Source organism: Macrobrachium rosenbergii, chromosome 23 (genome assembly GCF_040412425.1).
Source record: "Macrobrachium rosenbergii isolate ZJJX-2024 chromosome 23, ASM4041242v1, whole genome shotgun sequence".
Classification (NCBI taxonomy): Eukaryota; Metazoa; Arthropoda; class Malacostraca; order Decapoda; family Palaemonidae; genus Macrobrachium; species Macrobrachium rosenbergii.
Window position 1 is genome coordinate 49,899,479 of NC_089763.1, and position 22,301 is coordinate 49,921,779.

The window sequence follows — 22,301 nt, forward strand, 5'->3', positions numbered from 1 at the left end:
AGTTGAGAAATGATCTTATGCAGATGCTGGATACATTCCTCTTCAGATACTGTGTTTCCTCTTCGCTAGCAGTATAGCCAGAACACAGAACATTGCAAACTTGCAATATGCTGAGCATAACATTATCTTATTATTATACTGTAATTATACATTCAGTTTCTATTATCACACTTTACAATTTCCTTACTGACTACTGTTCCTAATTACGTTATTCTTCATCCTTGGTTTCTACGCCTATGTGTATTTTCAAGCTCAGAATATTCAAAAAAAGGTGGTAATATTGGGCGCCATCTTGGATTATGCTACTTACAAGCTGTTGATCTTCTAAATACCTATTCTATTATAATTTTATACCTGAAAACATAGGGATAGCCACCAAGTTTATGTTTGTATCTCGTCTAGAAACAAAGTTATGAAAAAAATTGAAAATAACAGCCATTTTGGACGCCAGCTTGAATTTCCAAGGTTGCACAGGGGGGATACCCGGGGACTTTTAGTATGTCATTCTATGTATGTTCCTGCATCTATCCTGAAAAAATCAGCTTGTTACCAGCTATGTCCAGGTTTTGGGTCAAAATTGACTAATACTCTTGGACTATAATTCAAATAGATTTTAGTTCTGCCTTCGGTTTAGTAAATAACAAGGCACTTATTTATAAACTTCAGAATCTTGGAGTGGGTAGATATGTTTTAGTATTATTTCAAGATTTCCTTACAGGTAGGCAGCAGCGAGTTGCTGTGGACGGGAACTTTAGTGAGCCAAGACCTATTGTGTCTGGAGTTCCACGGGGCAGTGTTCTTGGTCCACTATTATTTTTAGTGTATACAAGTGGTATGGTTCTTGACCTGGAAAACAAGATTATTCAGTATGCCGATAATGCAACACTTGTGAGTGTAGTAAAGTCTCCACTTATGAGAAATGAAGCTGCCCTCAGCCTCAATCGGGACATGGGCCGTATCAGGGAATGTAGTCGGTGGGGTATATGAGGCTGAACTCCAGTAAAACGAAAACACTTTTGATTAGTAGATCTCGCACAGATTTCCCACCTCATCCTCCCTTTCAGGTGGATGGAACTTGCTGAATGACTCTGGAGCTTTAACTATTCTAGGTGTAACTTTTGGCTCTCATCTAACTTTTGAGAAACGTCTAATGAAAGTTTCAGCATATGCGCACGAAAGTTAGGTATTGTCTCGTAAGGCCTCATATAATCTTAACAGTGACAAAATCAATGCAACCTGTTTTAGGTCATTTATCTGTCCTTTACTGGAATGCTGTTCTGCGGTGTGGATGTTTGCCTCTGCCAGCATTATCTCTTTCAGATAGAGTGGTTCGTGGTGGCAGGTTTCTGTTTCCTAACAGTAGCAGTTATGACTTGGACCATCGACGGATGGTCTCTTGTTTGTCACTTTTTCATAAGTTGTATTTCAACAGAGATCTTTCACATTCACAATTGATCCCTGATCCCCTTTATCTGCCGAGAGCAACCAGATTCGCTGAACAGCAGCACCAATATGCAATAAATGTGCCTCGTTATCAAAAATTATCTCTCTCTCTCTCTCGCGCGCGCGCTTACACACACACAAACGTAAATTTCGCCTTAGTTATGGATAGTAGAAAGTATCTGAAAGCTAACTAACTCGAATTGTTCATAACAACAATAGTCATCAGTTTTCTAAAAAAAATATACCCAGATGTGGTAATAATTTCTATAAATTAGTATGTCATACAAATCGGTGAATATGTTGATCCTGTTGCCTTATGCTTATAAAAGTCAGTTATCTTAAAATTCTTTTCTTTTTTAGGTAAATGTTCTCTCTTATCTTTTTACTATGGGAGAAGCCTCTACACTAGGTCTAAAATTGAATCTGTGTGTGTGATACAGACTAAAATATGCCTGCAGTTTCAACAAGTGACTAGTTACCCAACGAGAACGCCTTTTACCTTATTAGCCTCGTCGAACGGCGTCTTTCCGAGGTTATGAGCCCTGTGGGGATTGCCACCCCACATCTTATCAGCAGTCATCATGAGGTATCCATCTCTGTCATAGCAGCACTGTTGACCCGCACCGTCTTTGCTGTTGGGGAAGAAGAGGAGTGTTAAGATTCTGGGTTCTGGACGAGTTTTCTTTTTATTTCTTTATTTCTTGGGGAAGAATTTACGTATTTTACTGTCTTATCTGACTGCAGATATCTCCTTTCATCTAACTGAACTTATAGAAGAATATATAGCAGCCTCACCCCAGTGCAAAAGTCTCGAGATCTCGATTGTGGGAGAGGGACACGACTTAGGTCTATTTTCTGAAAAAACCATTGCTCCTCTGTTGACTTCAGCGCTGAATTAGGTACTTGATAATTAGCAGACTGCAGTGTTTCACAACAAGGATGAAAAATAGAATGGGATTTCCACCCTCACTTCGAAAGTTAAACACATTTTAAAGCCACCCTCTCAAACAGAAAAAGGCATATAGTTAAATGCATATACAACACAACCTAACTGTACAAGATGAGCTGAAATTATCACTTACTTATCCCTTTCAGGCCCCACACACATATACCATGGTCCATCCCACACAAAGTCTGGGTTAGGCTTGAACACTTTACCCAGGTTATCATACCGGCATAATTTCCACTAAACCAAGAAAGGAAACGTAAATTCACATATAACTATCTAAATAAATCTACAGGTGCTTCGCTTACTTTGGTGAAATCCTTAAAACAGTTAGCACTAAATAGTCAAGTTGTTTGTAAAAACTAAACCTCGTCGTCATTAGAATCCATAAAACACTGCTTACTCTACTTAATCTCCATAAGTTTACTTATTCGAATGTTTAAACTTCAACAAGAATTTAGATGTTTCCTTCGCGCTTAGACAACCAAACTTACTTAGGCAAGGCAGTTCTGACGCAATGGATGGCGCCGAAGTGATAATCGCACTCAGTGTTTCCGTCCTGGTCACAGGAGAAGTCAGGTAAGAACCTGCCCTTGTCTGTTACAGCTTGCTTCAGGAGGCATGGACATCGCTCCACCTGAGGACGGAAGGAAAACTAAGTTAGGGCCTCAAGGCTATTAGAAAATCAGACAGTCGTCGATATAAAGTGAGCCTGCCGAAGAAGATCCAATTCTTTTAGAATATTTCATCTCCGCAAAGTTATTTAGAGCTAAGGAAAAATTATTGCATAATTTGTCTGGGTATTGATGGAACTTCGTCATGACACTAAGCAGAAATCACGTCCAAAATACCTCAGTTGATTATTACCGATAATGACCTTGTAGTTCTTATATCGATACAATTACGAAAAGAAGATAACAAACTGACGTATTTTAGAATTATAAAATGCAAGAACAAATGATTCCATAAGCACCCTTTAACGCTGAACTGACGATGAAAACATCTAAATTACGAGGAGTGGTGCAGCAGTCCACTTTACACTGGCCTTCGGGTAGAATTTAGGTAAATAGTAAAAGGCTAAAGGGCAAGGAACAGTAGAAAGAGACCGAGAGGTCAAAAGTTAAAGCATAAAAAAAAATAATAAAAAAAAATATCCGCCGACCAGACTTTCTCGGCCTTTATCATCTCCGCTGGACCTCTAATCTTCCTAATTTCTCACGGATATAACTATAAAGTATTTGGAGAAGACAGACCTTTTTCAGTTCCATTAAAAGAGATATTCAAACATATAGCATAAAAACTCACAAATCTTGTCTAGTATCAACAATACATTTTTACTTCTCCGAAATTTATGAACATTAAGTGTGATTTTTTATGACCATTAGGGAAAAAGATGTTTTTAACCTACGAATGAACTTCAAATTTTAATGATAATGATATACCAAAATTTCGAAGAATTTATTTTATGTATGCATGTATATATGTAGTAACAGAAATCTTACATTCTTATATCCTTGGGAAATTTTATTATGTTATGGGAAAAAGGGCGCGTTTATTATCTATTTTTTTTCCATAAAAATAAGAAAACATGAAAGTATTCAAAACTATAAATTTATACCTAAAGATTTGCAAACACATAGCACAGTCCTATTTCTTTCTTCGTTTCTTTCGTTTTTTTTTAGTAAGCGATACAAATAAATATATTTAAAAAAGAAACTTTTTCAGATGGTAAACAATTCTCTTAATAACTTACTTCGTAGGCGAAGTTCCTGAGGTTCCGGTCGTTCTCAATCCACCTGTCACACATAGCTTGTTGCCACTCCGAGCCGTACAGATTTGCCCACTGGTAATGGAAGTACCAAGCCAAAGGAATCGGACGAGACCACACGATCCTTATAAGAAAACCGGGAGCTGTACAGTAGGTCTCAACAGAATCATTGATGACTGTCTGCCACTTTCAGAGTTTTTTTTTTACCAATGTTTAAAACCCCAAGCAGTTATTTTAAATTATAATCTATTCTACAAATAATAAAAATCTATCTTTCGATTTTCTCTTCGACCGGGTATGGAGATATATCAAAGTCACTTGGCCTTAACGAAAGAAAATTAATTTGTTTGCAGCTCTGCTGAAAGACTCTGCTATTTTCAAAGAGAGTTCGATGTCACATTTCTTGCGGATGTCTTCCAGCAAAACCTCTTTTCAAGATGTTTCACGTTGCACTCTAAATGAAAGAAGATTTTATTTTTCCTAGCTTCTATTGGCTTCATGTGATCTCGTTCAATTAACAAACTAGAAAGGAAACTACAATTCTTAAAACTTCTGACAATGGTCTTCGATGTTAGATCAAAGGTCCCCTAAAGTTTACTCAAACTGGAATGGTGCAAATATTCATATAAGAATAGACTACAAGTTTCATAACTCTGGAGTTTGACAACACTTACAATCTCCAGAAAGAGTTTGTTGAGCTTTGAATTTCCATAACTATGGCATTACCGCTGGCGTAATATTCAATAAATGGTCTTTCGACCCCAAAAACCAGAAATGATCATACATTACAAATCTTCAAAACTACTTATTACGTCTTCTGTGTAGAGAGGAAAGTGAACTAGAATTCCCAAAACATACCGAGTCACTTAAGACTCCCTAAGTAGTAACAAACCCATTACTTTGATAAAGAAAAAAGGTCAAATTATCCAGTAAATTCCGAAGAAACAAGGTAGGTGGCCACTTTCAACTATCGACTTCTGATTAATCTACTTACGTTGATTCCTTAACGCCGTAGTCTGGCTCTGCTGTGGTTAAGTTTATCATGATCAGTCCCATCTCCAAGTCGAGGTTCTCTTTGTTGTCACGATTCGAGTACTCTTGAGGAACCAGAGTGGCGAACCCGGTATTTGTTATTTCCTGAAATTATTATTATTATTATTATTATTATTACTATTATTATTGTGGATAAAATAAGACCATTTTCCTTGAGTGAAAATCTTGACATATTGTTAAAAGTAAATATATATATATATATATATATATATATATATATATATATATATATATATATATATATGTATGTGTGTGTGTGTGTGTGTGTGTGTGTGTGTGTGTGCGTGTGAGTGTGTATATATATACATTTTTGAATTTTTGATATATTATTATTGTCATTATTATCATTAATATTATCATTTATATTTTCAACATTCTAAAACAGTTATATATATATATATATATATATATATATATATATATATATATATATATATATACATATATAATGTATTATGTATGTATGTATCTTATTTTGAATTTTATTCTATACCCATTCTCTTCGTGTTTATTTCCAGTGACAGTGTTATTATCAGTTAGAAGATATGTCACAGTGATATTATCAGGTAGATAATATCATTCCATGAGTTAATATACCTAGCTCCTGTCTAGTTTGGCTGAGGTAGGCAACAATTTTGACAAGACCTTGTAATGTGATATATTCGTTACCCAGATGCACACACACACACACGCACACATATATATGTATATATACGTATATATACATATGTACATATATATATAAACCTGTTTTAAAATGCTGAAAATATAAATAATAATACTAATTGTTAGTGCGAGCCGCAGGAAATGTCCCATTAGGATAAACCAAATTCCGTTGAAATTCGCTTTCCGATTCAAATTCATGTAAATTTCTGTAATAATACGAAAGAATTTCCATCTGATTTTTAGTATGCACTTTGTGACTCCCAGTTCTCAAGATTAGCACAGGTTATTGATAGTATTTGTTTTGCTCTTTATCCTAAGTAACTGCACAGATAGCAAGTTTACCAGATGTTTTGACCCTTTAACTCAATTTTGAGAGAGATAGGTCGCATTTGTTTTTGTCTATGCTGCAATCCGTTTACAGAGCTTTAGCCTATCATACTTGTAACCTTGGCTCAACTTCGAAAGGGATATGCTGTACTTGCACACTTGTACACTAGTCAACATAAGTACGAATATTTTCTCTATATACTTAATATGTTTGTGTTGTTACACAATAGCTTTTACTGAGTTCAGATGATTTTCCTTATGTTCATTTACTTCTCAGAATACCTTGGACTATATAGCCTACTTATTTTTCTTAAATTGAACCACCTCCAATTAAACACATGAAAAGTGTTTACTTTTTTTCTTGGTCCATCGTACGTCTATTTGTTTCCCTTAATTTACTATGAGTAAGGAACAGGCAGTTACTCTTCAAGAATTTGATCTATCGTAACATCAAACCAAATTTACAAGGTCCGACATATTAGGTATTCATGTTTGATTTGGAAAGATTTTAGCCCAGTCTCCACCAAGTTCTTTTCGGTGGAACTAAGTTTAAAGTACCAAGTTGAGCCAAGAGTAAAGCACCAACCTTCAAAATATCGATGTACACAATCTCCGGTGTGATGGTCACTTCTCTGTAGCCCCAAAGAGAAATTTGGACAGAAGCATCTTTGTTCATGGTCAAGTTACCAGCCAGCCATTCGATGTCTAGAGACTCCGGAGAGTGTTCCTGATAACTGTCGTCCTTGAACCATACGCCTTCAGGAGCAGTGAGTGGCGTCTCTGGAATTAAAATGGAAATTCTGTAGAGAGTGAACATTTGGAAAACCGGAAACGCAGATGTAATTTCTAAGACAGGGTTCAGCGCCCCAACCCCGCCCCCTCCATCCTCTCCTCTCTCTCTCTCTCTCTCCCTCTCTCTCTCTCTCTCTCTCTCTCTCTCTCTCTCTCTCTCCAGAAACTGCAGAGGGTTATCGTTCACAGGCCATGGGCTTATCATAAGGGTTTCCTCAATCCCTATAGTCTAAAAGAAGCCAGCTCTCTAAAACAAGAAGTCTTTTTACCGACGAAGAATTTCCCTTTCCAGAAGTAAGGACCACCATTGATGGAGATGGAAAAGTCGACGTGGCCCGAGACGAAGAGACGGGGCGTGATGCAAGCTGCTTTGTTTCCGCTGAGAATGACGCCTTCAACCTCCGTGGTATCGAACTGGCATCGGACGCTGTCCGTTAACTTGAAGCAAGGCCCAGTCACGTTTACCAGTGTCCCGCCCAACATGTTGCCGTGTTCGGGCGCGAAGGTAAGTGGGTATTCTCGTAGTTCTGTTTGGGGACAAAAGATACGTCAAACAAAAGCGCTGCAATGAGGTTGCGTGGGGAGTTTGGTGCGAAAATGATACATACTTGCGTCAGCACCTCTTTTTTTATTTTCCTCATACGAAGATTGACTATTATAAGGCTTTTACCACGGATTCCGCGTCATCTATAAACAATGACATAAGCAAGAAATTCTTTGCACTAAAAGTTTTTGTCTTTAAATTGTCAATAACCGGTAGTGTCGTATAACGTTCAATACGTAATTTGAAAGTGCTATTTAAAAGAGAAGAGCGCTCTATTATTATTATTATTATTATTATTATTATTATTATTATTATTATTATAGCACATCTAGATCATATTTTTAAACTCTCATAAGAGCTGAAGCGTAAACAAGTTACGGAAGCTGGACAGCTGGGTATAACGAAACCGAAGTCACGGATAAAAAGTTAATGGCAAAGAACCAGGTACATTTGGGCCGAAGGGACACTGCCGGGAACTTTAGAATTACGGTGAGTCGAGCAAGGAACACTGTGCATGATACAGTGATTCACAAGAACATGACAGATTAATAAACTTTACAATGCCTCTAAAAAGAAAGCTTCCTCTATTTCATTTACATAATAGCAATTCGATGCTGGGTTCCATACTTCGGTAATACCAAGGTCCTTTAAATATATTTCAAAAACCTTGAGTAATACGTTTCATATCAAGAACCCTGGGAGTATTTAAAATGTTCGCCATGATATGGCATCTGCAACGTGATGTGCAACATCATGTTGCAGAGAAAAGAAAAGGAAAAAAAGCATTGCTTCACTTCAAATATACAAAATCTAGCAGCACTGACCTTCTTCTCTCCTGCAGCATCCGGCGAGAACCTTCTCGTCGATTCTGAAGATATGCCTTCCGGGGAGTCCGTTGGTAAAGCCAGCTACTGAAAGGTCCCGGATGTAGAGCTTTTGGCTGTATGGGGTGTACTCATAAGCCCTCGTTCCGTTGCCAGCGTTGAAGCCCACCTAGTCCCAAAAGAGATTCACGAAAGAAAAAGACGATTAGAAGAAAAATTTATCCTCTGTAGATATGAGTCACGACATTAAACCGTACTCTTAGAAGGCACAGAAATCAGAGAGAAGATACAGGGAAATGCCTCCAGCCATTATACGGATGGCCCCCGAAGGTTTTCCATCTGTTACACCTTTGTAACCTTATACTCTCAACTTTTCTTTCAGCGCTAATGACCTCATAGGTCCCAGCGATTGGCCTTCGGACCTAAATTGTATATTCCATTCTATTCTATTATACAGATGACGCCCCCCAACACAATAAGTTTACATAAACGCTCTTGGGAACAGTTATATAACTTATGCCTTAGCATAAGAATGAATGTAAACACAGGCCATAGGATAAGATCTTGGATTGACTTGAGTGAGTTAACAACCAGTCTAAGACAATCAAACTTAAATCCACGCCTCATCCAGAAACTTTTAATTTACTTGTAAGATCAGACTCTTCTCATTTTGAAAATAAGAAGACCTTTCCACGAGTTTTCATATTTCAAATATGTTACTGAATTAGTATTCATCTTCCATAACTTCTAAATCATAAGTTATGGTGACAAAAAGAAAACCCGTGAAAAACCATGAAATCTGGGTATCCTTGAAGTAGCAGAAAAGTAAAACAGGAAAAGAACTAGTATTAAAAGAAGAAAAAGTTTCTAAAAATAAAAATGTTAGGGAAAACAAATAAAATAGGAAAGACGGGACTGGTTAAGAAGTAAAAGTAATAAATGTCTACGTAACAGCGATAAATGAGATAAAGGTCAATGGGGAATTGAAATTATCACAAAAGGAGAGAGGGAGAGTTAACACTGTATGACATCTAACCTTAAGGAACTGATAAACATATTATAATAAAAAAAAAGTGAAGAATGAAGAATGAAGAATGAAGAAAAAGGCAAAGAAACAGTAACTACACACTAATACTGGGATGATCCAACTTTGTATAATGATCAGTCTTTTAATATACAGGTAAATTGACATACATATAGAATTTAGGCCAAATTTCAAGCGCTGGGACCTATGAGGTCATTCAGCGCTGAAGGGGCGCATTGACCGCCGAATTTCGAGGAATTATCGATTTTCAGTTTTTTTTTTTTAACAGTTTTGGATTGGTATATGTCTAAATAAACATGTCCTGAAATATAATTGCTAAAAATAATTTTTCACGTGGTTTTTTTTTACATTTTTGTTCACCGCATTTACCGGCATTTGAGCGGCACTGAGCGAAAAATTGCAGCAAAATTTCTGTATGACTTTTTGGGTGGAATTGAGAAATATACTTTACTTTCCTACTAAAACACACATAATCTACGATACAAACTGGCTCTTTCTCTAAAAAAATATAATATCAGAGTAATATGTATCTATGTATCTTGATATCGCCCTGCGAGCGACATTGACCAACAAATTGTTGTACAATGTCTGTATGACTTGCCGATTCTGGATAGTAGAAATTGAGAAATTTACTTCCGCGCATACTAAATCCACCCATTTTCTACGACAGAGCTGGTTCGTTCTCTAAAAAAATAAAATCAAAGTAAATATAGATATGTATCTCGATATTTTGAACTCCTCATAGCCGTACCACAGATGTACCATGCCAGCTAGTATACGAATAATATTTTATATTTCTTGACATATTTTTACTGCGTATTTTCGGAAATATGAAATTATATAAGTACGTAACAGTTCCAAACAGAGCTTCGGGTTTTACCAATAAACCATCTCGATTTATGTCTGGTTCTGAACTTCTGGTTCAAGCGGTATCCTAGTGCTTTGTGACGCATTTCCTTTTCGGATTTTCTTACCGTGTAGTGCATTCACGCAATTCCATTACCTTAAGCAAGAGAAGTACCACCCTCATGAGGGAGAAATTTGAACGACTGCATCTCGTAATTTTGTTACAAGAGAAGGACGAAGGCGAACGGAATTGTCTCGCCTGGGATAGCAACACCGCCAGAACGCCCATGTGTAGGTAAGGGATTTGTTTTCCTGTATTAGTGATATTCAAATTAGTGATTAGTGATATGCTATTTTGTAATTACTATTTTCCATAATATTACAATAATTATATAAGACCACAAAGCTTGACTTTACTGCAGTGAGTTGTCGTCTGACTTGTGACTTGTGTAGTCGGTAAAATTGCAGTAAAAGGCAACACGGCCAAATGGCAAGGAAATACACTTTTCTATGTCATTTTGATGTGTTTCGCACAAATTTCACATTAAAATTCCTCGGAAATTGATAGTTTCTTAGAAATACCTGGATTATTTACTCCCATTTAACACTTTTAGGGGTTCTGATACTGGTGGTGCATGTGTTTGTTGTCGGCCAAATGGAATGTCCCTTCGCCGTGTTTAGTACTGGCCCGGGGGGTGGGGGGCGTTGGGGTGGGTACCCATATATTAACAAGTTATTGCACTTGCTGGACGGGATATGAACCTTATTTTTTCGTCCTTTGGTGATGCATAAGTTAGGGGCTGTGACCTGGGTAGTGGAGTGACAAGTTAGGGTTAGGGGCTGTGACCTGGGTACTTCTGTGAGATGTTATGTTAGGTTGTGTGGGTTTCACTGATAAGGAAATATGTTATTCTGATTGATTTTGATGTGTTAAGCACGAATTTCACCTTGAATTTCGTCGGAAATTGATGGTTTTTGGTTCACTTATGTACATGGAGTTAGCTCCAAAACCGTTTATTTCCGACGAAATTGAAGGTGAAATTCGCACTAAACACATCAAAATCAGTCAGAAAAACATATTTCTTTGTCATTATGGCGTGTTGCCTCTTACTGCAATAATACCGTGTAGGCTTGGTTGTTCAGCGTTTGTGTACTTTAGCCTCGCAGTTATTTATTTGTCTGAACGGAAAACACGCACAGTGGTAGCGTATATATGTTATGAAGAAAATTTATATTTATTGCATATATTTTTATAGGTTACAAAGAAAACTTTAGGGCGAGTGTAAAATGATGGGAACAAACCTTTCCTAGAATACTGCGTCCTGGCCTAACCTCATTAGGGCATTTAATTTATAATTTATGAAAAAAATTATGCAGTGATAGCATATAGCCTACTAAGTATACCTTAGTTTTACCCATTTTGTATAGGTAGTATATACTGTTTTCTACAGGTTATGGAGAAAACATTATATTGATAACATATATTAATGAATTTTTTATGAAAAATCTTTGCACTGATAAAAAAAAAAATATATATATATATATATATATATAATATATATATATATATATATATATATATATATATATATATATATATATATATATATATATATATATATATATATATATATATATATATATATAAAAATATATTATATATATACATAAATGTATATGTATTATATATAGTGCACTATATGGCCTATATGTATACCTCTATGTATGTATATATATATATATATATATGATAGAATATATATATATATATATATATATTATATATATATGTGTACAGTATATATACTGTAGGTATATACAGTAAATATATAATCCTTATATATATATATATATATATATATATAAAATATATAACTTTTATATATATATATATATATATATATATATATATATATATATATATATATATATATATATATAATTGTCTTTACTGTAATACATTAGTATAATATGAAGATAAAAAAAGGCCCATAAAACACTGTTTGAACGTTGCAACCATATATTTCGAGCACCTCCTTCTGTGCCCCTGTCCACTTGTAAAATATGGGGGATGATGTGTTACAAGAGTATATATACTGCCACACCTACATATGCTTTGTATATATACTCTTGTAACACATCATGTGTCCATATTTTACCAGTGAACATGCGCACAGAAGGAAGTGCTCAAAACATATGGTTGCAGCGTTCAAATACTGTTTTATGGGCCTTCTTATCTCATAATATACATAATATATAATGTATATATATATATATATATATATATATATATATATATATATATATATATATATATATATATATATATATATATATATATATATATATATATATATATATATATATATATATATATATATATATATATATATATATATATATATATATATATATATATATATATATATATATATATATATATATATATATATATATATATATATATATATATATATATATATATATATATATATATATATATATATATATATATATATATATATATATATATATATATATATATATATATATATATATATATATATATATATATATATATATATATATATATATATATATATATATACATATATATGTATGTATTATTACAGTATGAGATTATGTGTATGTTTTGATTTGATGTGTGTGATTTTGAGATGTATTTATTTCTTACAGATGACTCTTGTGTTTTGTATTTTGATATAATTTTCAGCTATGTCATATGTTTTGAGGTGACTTTGTAATGTATAATCATTCATGTTTGAAACACACTGTGTTAGTGGAAGTTAAAGTAAGTGCTGTAGAGAAAGAGAGATATTTTTAAACCATTATCAGATCGCCACATCCTGTATTGACACAGCTGTTTAGGGTGAAGGCAGATAGGCGAGGGTCACTTCACTTATCTTGATGAGTTGAGAAGCCTCGGTCAGAATGCTTTATTATATGTTTATCATGTGTGTCTGTTCCATGGTTATTAACTTTGTCTATGCCTATTACGTTTCTATAATCTGAGTAGAAAAGAATGAGGAAGTGAGAGATGAAGTTGACAAGCTGACAGCCGAGCCAGTTTGGTCGCAAAATACTTTTCTCTATTTGACCAGGTGCTTAACCCATAACAGGAAATGTCAGTTTGAGATGAGCTTGAAGCTCCAGTCCTGTATGTATACCGTACATGTATACCTGTATGTATAATGTATGTATACTTTATGTATCATGTATACTGAGAGGTGGAAGGAGAAATCCATTGTTCAAAGACTGAAGGGACTAGTTAGTAACCCTTTAGGACCCACCATATATATACAAGGGAAATCAGAGAGAGTTAGGAGTTGCCTTGGGGATTTCAAAGATAGCAGCGGTCTCTCTCTCTCTCTCTCTCTCTCTCTCTCTCTCTCTCTCTCTCTCTGGTACAGGACTGTGTCTAAAGGGTAGATATATAAAGTTGGTTAACCTCCTTCCTCAAAAGCATAGGTTTTGTCAAATTCACCCACAAAGTGTATGCATTTTGTAAGAATGATCTAAGATGTTTATACTGTGCAAGTATTGTGAAATGTGTTTTACTATTTTCTGTTGAAGATGGTAAGGTTTTTACTTGATATATTTTGTACTGTTGTTGTGATAGAGAATTATTGTTTTGATAAGAGGTGGATAATATCTCTTTTAGTGAGTTCTAACGTGTCTTGCTGCTAACTATATTTTACTAAGTGCTTATCATTGTGACTTGGCAACGTTGTCTTTGAGGAAGTTTTAGAAAGACATGAGTTTAGTTTTTTTAAAGTGAAGGTAATCTTTTGCAAGAATGGTATAATCTTTAAACATATTTTTGTCTTAGTGAAATTGCTGTTGGTATATTTCCATTTTTGCATATTTCATTCTTATGTCTGTGTTATCATATTGCTCTAATTTTATAATTACACAGTGTGTTCCAAAGTTTTGTGTTGTTGATTGCTTAGCATTTTGTTGTGGATATTTATTATTGAGATTTCAGAGAATACTTATATGGATTGCAGTAAGTAATATTTTGGTGAACACTTGTGTTGAGTTTAGTTAATCAGGTGTATATCTAAAACTTGAGTGAGAGTTAATGGTTTGAATTTTACTTAACCAAATTGTTTTCTTGATAAATTAAAGTTTTGTGAATTAATCTTGACTAAGAAATACTTAAATATTATGCTGTTGTCAAGTAATAGTAATTCTTTTTGAGATTGTGAACTCTCCTATAACTTTTGAACTTAGAAATAAATTTGTCTGTTTAAAGTTTTAAAAGCACAGTGTTTCATTTTGACCACCAGTGATTAGAGAAATTAATGAATGTGTACAAGGTAAGTGATATATCAGTCTAGTTCTCCTTTATCAAAGTGAAATAGAACTAGGGAAACCGTTATAGTGTTTGATGAAGTGATGCCCATTTTTCACTTGCCTGTTTATACCTCACCCATAACTTGATAAAGCTAGATTGATTTTTCCAAGTGATAAACAAGTTTTATGGGATCACTGTACCTTTAGAGTATTCAGTCTTAATATTTTTGTTATGAGGTTTCAAGCGTCTGGCCGAAGTGAGGTAACTTTTGGTCTTATTATTTGTGTAATAACCAGGTACTTGATCACTTCGTGACAAAACATTTGGTGCCCAGACCCAGGACAGAATGGGATCAAATGGGATTGAACCCAGGATCGAACCTTGATAAAATATTTGATGGCCAGACCTGGGAAAATTAAACAAAATATTTGGTGCCCATCATCCGGGAAGAACTAAACAGAATATCACTCTGGTTTATGGTTTATACTGGTGGTGTTAGGAATATATTTTGGTAGGAGGGTAACCATATAATTGTTTTGAAGTGTATTGTAAACTATTTAGTTGAGTAAACTAGAGAAAATGGCTCTGTTTGAAGTTCAGGAATTTTTGGGGCTCCAACCATCAGAAAGTTATCTGAATCTCACCTGACTAAGGTGCAGTGGACTCTCTTAGCAGTGATATGTGGGGGTAATGTTACCAGTGATATGATTGAGGCACAAGTCAAATGCGTCGCAATCCAGGCATTAATAAGCTCTGGTAAAATAGATGGAGAGTTAAGGGAAGCATATGAATTGTTGAATGCAGCTGAGGTAGAATTTACAAATAAGCTAAGGCAAGAGAATGAGAACGGTGATGTAGAGGCAGAACTTAGATGTTTAGAAACAGAAGAAAATTGGGGTAGATTGAAGCTGCTAGAATCAGAAGAAAAGTTACTAGGCTGCAGATGCAGGCTGATAAAGAAAAAGAAGATAGAGAAAGAGCAAAACATGAAAGGGAGTTGGAGTTAATCAGAGCTCGATCTATACTACCTGTAAACCATATAACTATATCCAAGGTAATGCAGACCCTGTGTTTGATGTCGTAAGAGTAAAGAAGTTAATTCCAAAATTTACAGAAGCTCCAGATGAGTTTTTTGATCACTTTGAAAAAGTGGCTTCAGGTATGGGATGGCCAGAGGATAAATGGTCAGTCTTGTTACAGAGTGTTCTCACTGGTAAAGGAAGAAGTGCCTATTTAGCCTATCAGCTGATCAGTGTAAAGAGTACAAGGTACTCAAACACAATGTAATACAAGTTTACCAGATGACCCCTGAGTATTATAATGAAAGATTCAGATCTTTGAGAAAGGATAACAAGATAACTTTCTTGGATTATGCCTACAAAGTAAGAAGATGTTTTAAACGATGGTTGGAGGCGGCTAAAGTCAAGTCTGTGGACGAACTTGAAGAATTAGTGGTCTTAGAGCAATATCTAAGAGGAATTCCTGAACATATTAGAGTTTATTTGAGAGAGAGAGAGGTGAAGAAACTTGATAAAGCTGCTACTCTGAGAGAGGACTATAACATAATATCCAGCAAAAAGAATTATAATGTCAAGTACCAGAACCAACAATTCACAGGTTATAGGTCTCAGTCGAGTTTTAAGAACAGTACTGTGAGAAACCCCTCTAATAACTATACCAGTACAAAGCCAGGATATGCCCCACGGCAGTGGAACGTTAAACCCTCCCCTTCTAGTCTATTCTCAAGACAGGTGCAGAAAATTAATGTTGTTTGCTACAAGTGTGGAAGAGTAGGACATTATAGTCGAGATTGCTGCAAGGTACACCAGCAGGTTAAGCCAGTTGTACAGGTGATAAGGGGTAACCAGGTAAAGCCAACTATGAAGAACAGTGTGGGGAAAAATTAAACGAGACAAGCAGAGTGCTTAGCAACCAGTTGAAATGCAACTTCCAGTAGTGAGTGGCTGAACAGTGAGGAGGCTTTTAAGCCATACATTTATGAAGGTATGCTGACAACTCCCTCTTTGAGTGTACAGGTACCAGTGAAGATATTATGTGATACAGGAAGTAACCATAGTGTGGTAGTTTGTGGTGCTCACCCACAGTTGGAGAAGAATCTCGCCAGAGATTCAGTTATTTTAAAGGGTATAGGAGGAGAGGAAGTAACAACTATATGCCGCTTGCATTTGTCATTTGAATTAATGACAGGAAACATTGATTTTGCTGTAAAGGACTCACTAGCTGTTGAAGGTGTGCATGTTGTACTAGGTAATGAAGTTGGTGGTGTTCCCTTCGTTCCTTGTCCTATAGTGACAGACAAACCGTTAAGGATTAGTCCTACGGTAGATTTAGAGAAGAAAAACCCCCACTTGTTTCCAAGTTGTGTAACTACCAGGAGTATGAAGAGAACTGAGCATAGAAGTGAAGAAACTGGAGATTTACCTGCACCAGAAGGATCAAGTGAAGGATCTTTGAGCTTAGAAGAGCTGTTCCAGGAAAGTGAAGTTTCCCCTAGTGTTAGTAATGAAGAGATTTCCGAAGAAGAAGAGGATCCTGTTGTTATTAAAGAGACTCCGAGTAGTCAAAGTGTTCCTGAAGACAGTAGTGAAACTACAGAAGCAGAGTTGACAGATATTGAGAGTTCAGACCTTGAAGTTGGTCAAGTGACTAGAGAGAAGCTAGTGGAACTGCAGAAGAGGGATACAACGTTGGCTGATCTGTTCTTCAGAGTTGTTGATCAAGAAGAGATTTAACAAACTTCTACCTGTTATTATCTAAAGGAAGGATTGCTAATGAGGAAGCATCGACCTGCATACATACCAGGAAATGCTGAATGGGGTGAATATCATCAAATTTTGATTCCATATCCATTGAGGAAGCAAGCGGTAGCAGTAGCGCATGAGTCTGGACATGTGGGAATCAGGAAGACTGTTGAGGAGGTTATGAAGTATTTTTTTTGGCCTGGACTTCACAAGGATGTTAGCAAATTTTGCAGGGAGTGTCATACATGCCAGATAGCTGGAAAACCAAATGAAACTATTCAAAAGGCCCCCCTGTAACCGATAGAAGTTAGAGGAGAACCCTTTAGCAAGGTGATAATGGATGTGGTTGGTCTGCTTCCAAAAACAAAGAAAGGACATGAATATCCATTGACGTTAATGTGTCCAGTAACAAGATATCCTGGGACGATTCCTGTAAGAAGTATAAGTGCAAGGGTAATTGCTGAGAAGTTGGTGGAACTTTTCTCCAAGTTTGGAATTCCAGAAATTATACAAAGTGATTAAGGGACGAACTTTACCTCAAAAATATTCCAGGAACAACAGTTATCTACTGCTTATCACCCAAAGACTTAAGGAGCCTTGGAAAGGTTCCACCAGACTTTGAAAAGTATGTTAACCAAGTACTGTAATGAGTTGGGAAGAGAATGGGATGTTGATTTACCTTTAGTGTTATTTGAGGTTAGAAATGCTTATCAAGAAAGTATGGGATGTTCGCCAAACGAAATGATTTTCGGTCGAGACGTGAGAGGTCCATTGAAAATTCTTGCAGAGAACTGGGAAGAAAATCAAGAGGAAGTCCAAGGAGGATATGTGAAGGACTTGAGGAAAAGGTTAAAAGAAATTAGAAAATTCTCTTTAGAAAATTTGAAGAAAAGCCAAAAGAAAATGAAAAGAAAGTATGATGCTAAGACTAAGCTAAGAAATTTTAATGTTGGACAGCAAGTTCTAGCGTTTTTACCAGTGAAAAGGTTTCCCCTTACAAATAAATTTCAAGGTCCTTATAGGATAACAGAAAAGTTAAGTGATTGAACTCATGTGATTGAAACTCCAGGGAGAAGAAAACGACAGAGGAAGATACATGTAAATCTTTTGAAACCCTACTTCTCAGAGACTAGAACTGAGGTTATGTCTATAACCCAAACAGCTTCCTCTACAGAGGATGATGATGGCTACGAGTTAGGAGCTGAAAACAAGATGAACAATTCTTCAGTGTTAGAAAATTTGGAAAACAAACTAAATCATCTAAGTGTTGAACAAAGCAAAGAATTAATTGAGATGATTCAAAGTTTCCCTGATATTTTTACAGACATTCCTAAGTGTACCGACTTGACAAAGCATGAGATAAAGATCAGAGATGCTAAGCCATTCAAGCAAGGAGCTTACCGTGTATCACCCTTTCATCAAGATGTTTTGAAAAAGGAAGTTGAATATTTGTTGCAGCATGGATTGGCAGAGCCCAGTTCAAGTCATTACAGTTCTCCTTGAGTGTTAGTGAAGAAACCAGATGGCTTGTTTAGGATGTGTATTGATTGTAGAAAACTGAATTCCATCAGTGTAGCTGATAATTATCCCTTATCTCTTATTGATCAATCACTTGGTAATATTTGGCAAGCCAAGTTTTTTCTAAAGTGGTGAAAGAGTTACAAAGATTTGTGAATGTGCCTAGAGTTTATCGCCTATTCTGTTTAAGTTTTCTAGCCCATAGTAATTCCCCTGACTGATTGTATGATCTTGTTGTGTAAAGAGAGAGAACATTTTTGGAAGGAGCAATGTAATTGTAGATTATTTATCCCGTTCCAAATCGTTGGATTCGAAACCGGGATAATTAATCTTCTGGGGGGAGGAATATTATACAGGTAGTGCTCGAGTTACGATAATTCGACTTAGAATAATTCGCTTTTATGATGGGGTTAGCAATTAATATTGATACGACAATATGTTGAAAATATGTATTTTTAAATTTCGCGGGCGACTGGCACAGGCAACAGTGTACAATCAGGCAGCATACGGTGTACGATACGTTGGCCCGAGAGGCTAGAATAGGTACATTAATTCAATGAGCCGACCTCACTTGCTCTCGTTGTGTCGGAAGTTAAAATAGGTCAATGTTCGTTTGCAATTTTTGTGTGTTTTAGGTAGTGCTCGAGTTACGATAATTCAAGTTTACGATGGAGTTAGCAATTAATACTGGTACGACAATATTTAGAAAATATTTTTAAATTTCGCGCAGGCACAGGCAACAATGTACAGTCAGGCAGCAAGAGAGACCAACTTACAATAGACCAACTTCTTCTCCTCCATCTCTTTATTCCATCTTCTAGTTAAAAAAGTAAGAGAATGATGAAAGTATTGTTAGTAACCCTATACTCTTGCGAAAATGCATACAGCCATAAACAACCGAACGAGAAACTATTGTTTTGCTAATAACCGAATCGCATAACAACTATTTTGCTTGTATTTCAACCATCATACGGTTAAACAATTACTGTAGTTATGCTAAAAATGACGTTAAGTACTGATATATTTTTACATTATACCCTTATCCGCTTTGGAGAAAAGATCGGCAAGGAAGTATACTGCTACAGTAAATTTAAGCTGCAAGTTGTAGTTGAAGCTGAGAAAAGAATGTTCAAGCTGCTAATGACTATAAATTATCGTGCATTGGCAACATGGATGAAACTCGACCGCAAATAAAATTGGAGAGAAATTATTTTAATCAAAACTACTGGGCATGAAAGAACACATATTACTGTACTGCTGTTTTCACGCCAGTGAAAGATAAATACGAAAAGCTCGTAGTATGGTGATGAAATCAAGAGAAAATAGCGAATGGAATCTTGATTTTTTTACACAAAACAAACATGCCCACAAATGACCAGCGGCCAATGTCATCTGTTGACGAAAAAAATAGCTAAATTAATTTCACAATGAGACATATTTAAGTTATATTTCGACTTAAAACTTCGTATAGCGAAAGATATCCTTGTCCCATATAAACAAAGTATCTAGAGATTCATTTACACTAACTAGAAGCAAGAAAAGCGCTCTGAACTGAGTTAAATGCGGCAAAATAAACACCGCGTGATCAATTCCCAAACCAAAACATTTGATCACTATGATCGCATTTTATAATGCAAAAGCAATATGAGAATATATACAATTGGATACAGTGTAGTAAAGCATAACTTTTTATAAGATCCATGGAAAAGATGCACATTCGTTATTTTGATGTTTGTACAGTATAGTATGGTGTTAATATGAGAAAATAGAATACAGTATAATGTAGACTAGGCTACCATATATGATATACCAAAGTGTAGGCTAGGCCTTGTTTGTTATTCGATTTCTCTTTGTACTGACTTATCAAGTCAATCTGCATTGAACCTGCAGAATTAGCTGACGCTAATAATTACCATACCATATATGTATAAAGTATACTGTGTAGTGTAGGCTAGGCTACCATATATGTATAGATGGTACTGATTACCCTAGTGTAGGCTAGACCATATTTGAGTTACAATTTTTCAACAAATTATGGGTTTTTTGGAACCTAACCCTGTCATAACTAGGGCAATACCTGTAATATGAGATTATGTGTATGTTTTGATTTGATGTCTATGATTTTGAGATGTCTTTATTTCTTACAGATGACTCTTGTGTTCTGTATTTTGATGTAATTTGCAGCTATTTCATATGTTTTGAGGTGACTTTGTAATGCATAATCATTCATGTTTGTAACACACTGTGTTAGTGGAAGTTAAAGTAAGTGCTGTAGAGAAATAGAGATATTTTTGAACCATTATCAGATCGCCACATCCTGTATTGACACAGTTGTTTGGGGTGAAGGCAGAAAGGCGAGGGCCACTTTGCTTATATTGATGAGTTGACAAACCTCGGCCAGAATGCTTTATCATATGTTTATCATGTGTGTCTGTTCCATGGTTATTAACTTTGTCTATGCCTATTATGTTTCGATAATCTGAGTAGAAAAGAATGAGGAAGTGAGAGAGATGAAGTTGACACGCTGACAGCCGAGCCAGTTTCGTCGCAAAATACTTTTTTCTATTTGACCAGGTGCTTAACCCATGACAGAAAATGTCAGTTTGAGATGAGCTTGAAGCCCCAGTCCTGTATGTATACTATACATGTATACCTGTATGTATAACGTATGTATACTTTATGTATCGTGTATACTGAGAGGTGGAAGGAGAAATCCGTTATTCAAAGACTGAATGGACTAGTTAGTAAACCTTTTTTTAGGACCCACCATATATATACAACAGAAATGAGAGAGAGTTGGGAGTTGCCTTGGGGATTTCAGAGATAGTAGCAGTCTCTCTCTCTCTCTCTCTCTCTCTCTATCTCTGGTACAGTTAAAGTTAAGTATATCTTAGTTTTACCAGACCACTAAGCTGATTAACAGCTCTCCTAGGGCTGGCCCGAAGGATTAGACTTATTTTACGTGGCTAAGAACCAATTGGTTACTTAGCAACGGGACCTATAGCTTATTGTGGAATCCGAACCACATTATAGCGAGAAATGAATTTCTATCACCAGAAATAAATTCCTCTAACTCTTCATCAGCCGGCCGCGGGAATTGAACTCCGGCCCATCGAATGAGAGTCTGAAGCTCGACCGATCTGGTACAGTACTGTGTCTAAAGGGTATATATATAAAGTTGATTAACCTCCTTCCTCAAAAGCATAAGTTTTGTCAAATTCACCCTCGAAGTGTATACATTTTGTAAGAATGATCTAAGGTGTTTATATTGTGCAAGCATTTTGAAAATGTGTTTTACTATTTTCTGTTGAAGAAGGTAAGATTCGTACTTGATATATTTTGTACTGTTGTTGTGTTAGAGAATTATTGTTTTGATAAGTGGATAATATCTCTTTTAGTGAGTTCTAATGTGTCTTGCTGCTAACTATATTTTACTAAGTGCATAGCAT

General features: G+C 35.7%; 1 protein-coding gene across 2 annotated transcripts in view; it reads right to left on the reverse strand.

Moving 5' to 3' along the window:
- The window catches only part of mesh (sushi domain containing 2 mesh), a 76,036-nt gene that overhangs the window by 26,248 nt on the left and 27,487 nt on the right, over positions 1-22,301 (reverse strand). For both annotated transcript variants that reach the window (XM_067125927.1, XM_067125926.1), the window contains exons 7-13: positions 8,364-8,532; positions 7,265-7,522; positions 6,790-6,983; positions 5,152-5,294; positions 4,143-4,281; positions 2,884-3,026; positions 1,943-2,075 (exon numbers count right to left, since the gene is read on the reverse strand). In XM_067125927.1, coding sequence (XP_066982028.1) covers positions 1,943-2,075; positions 2,884-3,026; positions 4,143-4,281; positions 5,152-5,294; positions 6,790-6,983; positions 7,265-7,522; positions 8,364-8,532 — 1,179 coding nt within the window. The remainder of the gene's footprint in view (positions 1-1,942; positions 2,076-2,883; positions 3,027-4,142; positions 4,282-5,151; positions 5,295-6,789; positions 6,984-7,264; positions 7,523-8,363; positions 8,533-22,301) is intronic.